The sequence below is a fragment of the Anabrus simplex genome, chromosome X (genome assembly GCF_040414725.1).
Source record: "Anabrus simplex isolate iqAnaSimp1 chromosome X, ASM4041472v1, whole genome shotgun sequence".
Taxonomy (NCBI): Eukaryota; Metazoa; Arthropoda; class Insecta; order Orthoptera; family Tettigoniidae; genus Anabrus; species Anabrus simplex.
In genome coordinates this window covers 162,401,415-162,407,009 of record NC_090279.1, presented here as the reverse complement: position 1 = coordinate 162,407,009, position 5,595 = coordinate 162,401,415, and the positions used below count along the sequence as shown (strand labels likewise).

The window sequence follows — 5,595 nt, the reverse complement described above, 5'->3', positions numbered from 1 at the left end:
ATTTTGCCTTACAGGAGGGAAAGCTGGATGGATTCATATTTTTTTCATAAATTAGAATTAACAGACATGAATGTAGAGGGAATGATTGCTGGCAAAAACAGGAGGGTACTCGGAATGAGGAAATAAAGTCTACATTCGGAATGGACTCGACTGATGAAGGTGTACACATCAAAAGGCTTTGGTAGTGGGGACATGCGAGGTGAATTGAGGATAGGTTACCTAGTAGAATAATGGAGTGTAAGAGAAGTAGAGGGAGATGACAATGATTAGACTCAATTTCTAATGATTTTTAGATAAAAGAGGTATAGAACTAAACAAGGCCACAGAACTAGTTGCAGATAGAAGATTGTGGAGGCATTTAGTTAATTTACAGATGTTTGCAGACTAAACCTTAAAGGGATAACAGGCCATAACAACTCAAACAAACAGGTGGTTAGCTGCCAGCCATTCATACACACTATAGTCCTATTAAAACAACCCATGTGTTCTGACAGCTCGCAGCACGTGGCGCCAAGCAAGGGAGTGGGAGCACTGTGTTGCCACATGATCAGAAAGGAGTTACTACAATCACAATCAAAGCACTAGGCACTGCGGAAAATAATATCCGTGCACGGGGATCATGAGAGTGTTAGAATAACATTAAATACTGTTGCTATTATTCCAAGGTAGTGCAGCAGTAATTTTATCAGTTCAAATATCGTAAGACGCACTCCTCATTGCCCTCCCTCATAGGCTTTAATCAATCTATCTTCGGACGATTGATTTCATTTTTTGGCAGATTTCAGCAGCAGAATGGCACTTTGACTGGCTTGCTCAACATTCTGGGTTCATATCCGGGTGAGGATGAGAGAAATATGTGTTTTTTGTATTATATAAAGAGGAAAAATTGGTCGTACCCTGTCATAGCCATCAGCACAGTTTATGATGCCAGATATAATTGAAATTAGAGTTGTGAGAGGTAAAAGTCTATCTTTCACCTTGTCGTTTTGAGTGCCTTTTAACTGATGATACAGATGTTGATTCCCATAGGGAATCTGAAATATTTGTCCCGAATGAGTAAATTTATAATACCAATATAAATGGTCCGTTATTGGACATTATAAATTTTCCAGCTAACTCATTCATGGTTGCCAGCGTATGCACTAGCCATGCGTCTTGGTAGGTGTGTTAGGTACTAACTGACGAGCCCAACCTAACACACGGGGGCGAAATGCTGGCAACCATGAATGAGTTAGCTGGAAAATTTATAATGTCCAATCACGGACCGTTTATATTGGTATTATGCCTTTTAACTTGCCATCATTAGTCATGGAACCACTTTTTATTGAAATCCGAAGTAAAAGAACTTATACATTCTAACCACAGGTTGTTATTCTTAATTTCTAAAATCCCACATTCTTTGTCCAAACCCATCATGTGATGGTCCAGATATTCACCCCTACTCTTTCCCCTTCACCTTCTTCCCAAGGCACCTTTTCTTTCTTGTTCTTTCCCCGATCCTAATTACTATAGCTTGAGATATCTTTTACGCTGCTGCTGTTCTTTCTACAACAGTGGGCCTCCATTTTCTCTTTTAGCCTAAAAATATTCTTGTAAGGCACACACCATATCCGAGGTTGACCACGAATAACTAAGCCGTGCCTCCTCATTACACTTGTCTTTTCTCAAAGTGAATGAATTCTTGGTCGTTCTCTTTGTTGTTTAGCAGCGCTCTGAACAGGTCGTAACATTTTGTAGTCCATATCTTAGAAGTAGTTCAGTAAATGACAAGGTGTTAAAAATGATGCTATACTGCACAATAATAAAATTTACACTACACTAAAATGCCAATCTTGGTAACGATACACTTATTAACACGAACACAATAGCACTATAAATACTTAGCTGATTTCAAAAGCACACTACACAGATAATGATGTTATCTCTCAAAGCAGACACTGTTATATAGCCCACCCACATGTGCTTACTAATTGGTAGCGTGGAATGCGGACCGACCGCCTTTCGGAGCTTTAAGCAGAGGGAGTAGGAAAAGGGAGAGAGAGTGTGTCTAGCTGGGATTGGCTTAAATGGGAGGCGTGTACTGGTTGCCACAGTAACTGCCACCTCTTACTCCCACGCTGGGAGCTGTCAGAACATGCACGCTGTTTTAATAGCATTATAAGAGAATAATTCTTGTTCTTAAGACTGTAAAGATACATCTAATTAATAATAAAATAATTATTCCTTTATACAGAATGTTTTAAATTTCCACCATTCAATACTTATGGACATAAATACGTATGTTAGCAGGTTTCTGCCAGCGAGACCTTCATTAACAGGAGGAGGTCTCACCAACTGAAACATATACTAACATAAGTATTACATGATGGAAATATAAAACATTCCATTTAAAGGAATAAACATTTTATTAGTTAAAGTCAATATGGAACAAACATCCTATGCAATACCTGATTAAGTTGACATCCTAATAATATGCTACAATAGCTAAACATTGACTTAGACTCGGTTACAATTTACTAGCAAGTGTGCATGTTTAGGAAAGAGAAAATTGTGTATAAATGATGTGCAGTGATACACTAGCAGAGAGGAGAGATCCTTCCATTATGAGTCTCAGAGGCCAACAGTCCCGCCCATATAAATATTTTTACTTAATATTAAAAGTAAAACAGAGACTTGGAAATATGACCATTATGTATGTTCTTATTGGCTGGAGCAGTTGTCTCTGAAAGAGCTCACATCACGTGTGGCTACAGGGCTGCACATTCAGTGAAAATAATGAAACCACGAATTTTGAGTGCCATAGCTTGTACCAGATGTATCTGCGACACGAATATATTAAGAACCAGGAGTAAAATTCTCAGATTCTTTTAGCCAGACCAATGGTCTTGTCACTAGCCAATAATTTTTATTATTATTTTTTGATTTGTTTTGCCATTTGCTTTACGTCACACTGATACAGATATGTCTTACGGCGACGATGGGATAGGAAAGGCCTAGGAATTGGAAGGAAGCAGCCGTGGCCTTAATTAAGGTACAGCCCCGGCATTTGCCTGGTGTGAAAATGGTAAACCACGGAAAACCATCTTCAGGGCTGCCGACAGTGGGGCTTGAACCCACTATCTCCCAATTACTGGATACTGGCCGCACTTAAGCGACTGCAGCTATCGAGCTCGGTAGCCAATAATCTAACCAAACCAGACTGATGGTCTTGCCACTAACTGCACACACAAGTTGACAGCCTTGTGTAGCATGTTATGACATCTTTGTGAGCCATGCCATGTTGGATTCCTAACCTATCTTTTGTACCAACATTAGTGACATTTTAAAGCCACAGATAGCAATGAACCATCATTATAAAGGTAATAATGCCCACTTACTTTGTTACCCCAGTCAGGCAAAAATCTGTCTGCGTTAAGCAAAAAATGTAAAGCTCCTTCCAAAAAGTAATAAGTATAAGTAATAATCAGAAGCTCGGGCAAAAATGCGAAATATATGGCAAATCTTCATAAAGTCTACAAGTTGGCTTAAGGTAAAGGAAGCAGGCAAAGCTTCAATCCATTATAATACAAGTATATAAACAACAACTTCATTTTAACTGTATTATGCATGGTAATATAGTAAAAGATATGGCCAACCACCTATGGATACAACTTATTTCAGTCAAGCTTGAAGCAGAGGAGTAATACAGGCTCCCAATATATTCGGTATTAAGGGAAGTCTCACATTTAAAGAGTTTTTGTGACAGTCCACTGAACACTCAGAACAAAAATGAACAATTGAAATCAATCTTTCAACATTCTCGTCTACATATTTTCTCAAGAAACTTGAAAAAGAGTTGGTGTGGCAAACCACGTGAAATTTGCTGAATATGGGTGTTGATAAGATTGTACGTTTCCTCTTCATACACAGAAAACATTGATGGAATACACAGAACTTCGTAGAGCTCCTTAACTGCTTCTATCTTTGCTGTGTCACTTGAACCATAGGAGTCTTCAAACAAAGCTCTCTGCTCAGGCGTCATGCGTTGAAGGGCAACCACTGCCAGCCAAGTGCACTTGCCATCCTGAATATCTGTTCCAATTTTACCAGTAACTGCAGGATCTCCAAAGCAATCCAGAAAGTCATCCTGAACTTGGAAGAAATGACCCATCTCCAGGAGAATTGTTTTAGCTTGGCGATGCATCTCTTCGTCTTTCACACCAGCCATTAACATAGCCAGTGCTACTGGTAAATGGAATGAATAATATGCAGTTTTGTACTTAACAATGGCACTGTAATGATCCATCGTAAATTTGCTGAAGTTTGGTTTCTTTCCAAATTCTGTAGATAACAAGTCCAATGACTGGCCCATGCTTGTTTTAAGGGTAACATCATGGAATAGTTCCAATATCTGAGTGTAATATGACTTATCTGAGAAATATTTTCGGATCAACTGATAAAGACCACTTTCTAGGAGGATGCCATCATTGACTGCTGCAGTCCCAATGTTGTTATGCCTGTACCAACAAGGTCTTCCTCTCCTTGTCAATGCATTGTCCATCACATCATCTATAACTAGAAAAAATGCCTGTAACATCTCTACACACCATCCCAAGATTTGTGCAAGTCTGATGTTCTCTGGGGTATGTTGTTGAGGTGGAGTTAGCATTCGGTAAGCAAACACCACGGCAAGACCGCGATTCTTCTTTCCTCCAGGAACATTATACTGCAAAACTTTCGAAAACCACTTTGTAGCATCAGGTACATCCAAATGTCTTCCAGCATCTGTGAGATCCCGAACAATGTCAGGAAAAACAGCCATGAATTCTCTACGTTCGTCTTTATTTACAGCAGTCCCAGAAAAGGCTACGGGAACGGCCGTGGTTGTGTTGCGTGTTGTCACGGACCATGGGCGCTTCGCAGAAACCGCAGACTTACTGCTATCCGCTGTACGTTGTGAACTTAACGCGAACTGATCATTTTGCAGTGCGGACGATGTACCAGACAATCGCCTACTTGCAACTTGGAAAGTGCAAAAAACGCCTCTTCGTACAGAACCAAGCATTGCTAAGCGTTCGTTTCTAAGCCCATACAAGCAATAATATCTCACTTGACCTTCACTGAGAGCAAATCTCAGCTTACTTCACTACGCACCAAGACGAAAACAACAGCCATTGACAAATGACCTCCCCTCACGCAAGCTCGCACGTGTACAAAGTTGTCATTGGTTACTATGCAGGCTATGCTTTTTCTGCTTGCTTTGATTTCTATCCTCTTTGGCTTTGATCCTGTACGCAAAGAATATTTTTAGCAACTTCACAACGAATGGCGCTAATATTATTTTAAAAAACTAAGCGCGAATATTCCACCTCATCATTAAATGCGTTGATCAGTTTAATGTACTCGATTGCTAGGCTAGAGTCAGAAAGAAAAGATCAGATATTTTAATACGATACTTCATATTTGTTTCTTACTTGCGGTTATTGGTATTCTTTGCATATTTTCTGTCGTTCTGTGGTGTTGGCGACAGAAGCCAAAATACATGAAATGCAGGCTGAATATGATTTAGCCTTGATGTCGCGATATTTCGTGTAATTAATATCTTATTATAGTATT

General features: G+C 39.5%; 1 protein-coding gene across 1 annotated transcript; it reads right to left on the bottom strand.

Annotated features, from left to right (window-relative positions):
* Positions 1-3,572: 3,572 nt before the first annotated feature.
* Positions 3,573-5,197, bottom strand: LOC136886396 (farnesyl pyrophosphate synthase-like). Its single transcript, XM_067159170.2, has one exon. It carries the CDS (start codon positions 5,042-5,044, stop codon positions 3,791-3,793), a length of 1,254 nt encoding a protein of 417 aa, XP_067015271.1. The 5' UTR covers positions 5,045-5,197; the 3' UTR covers positions 3,573-3,790.
* Positions 5,198-5,595: the final 398 nt, after the last annotated feature.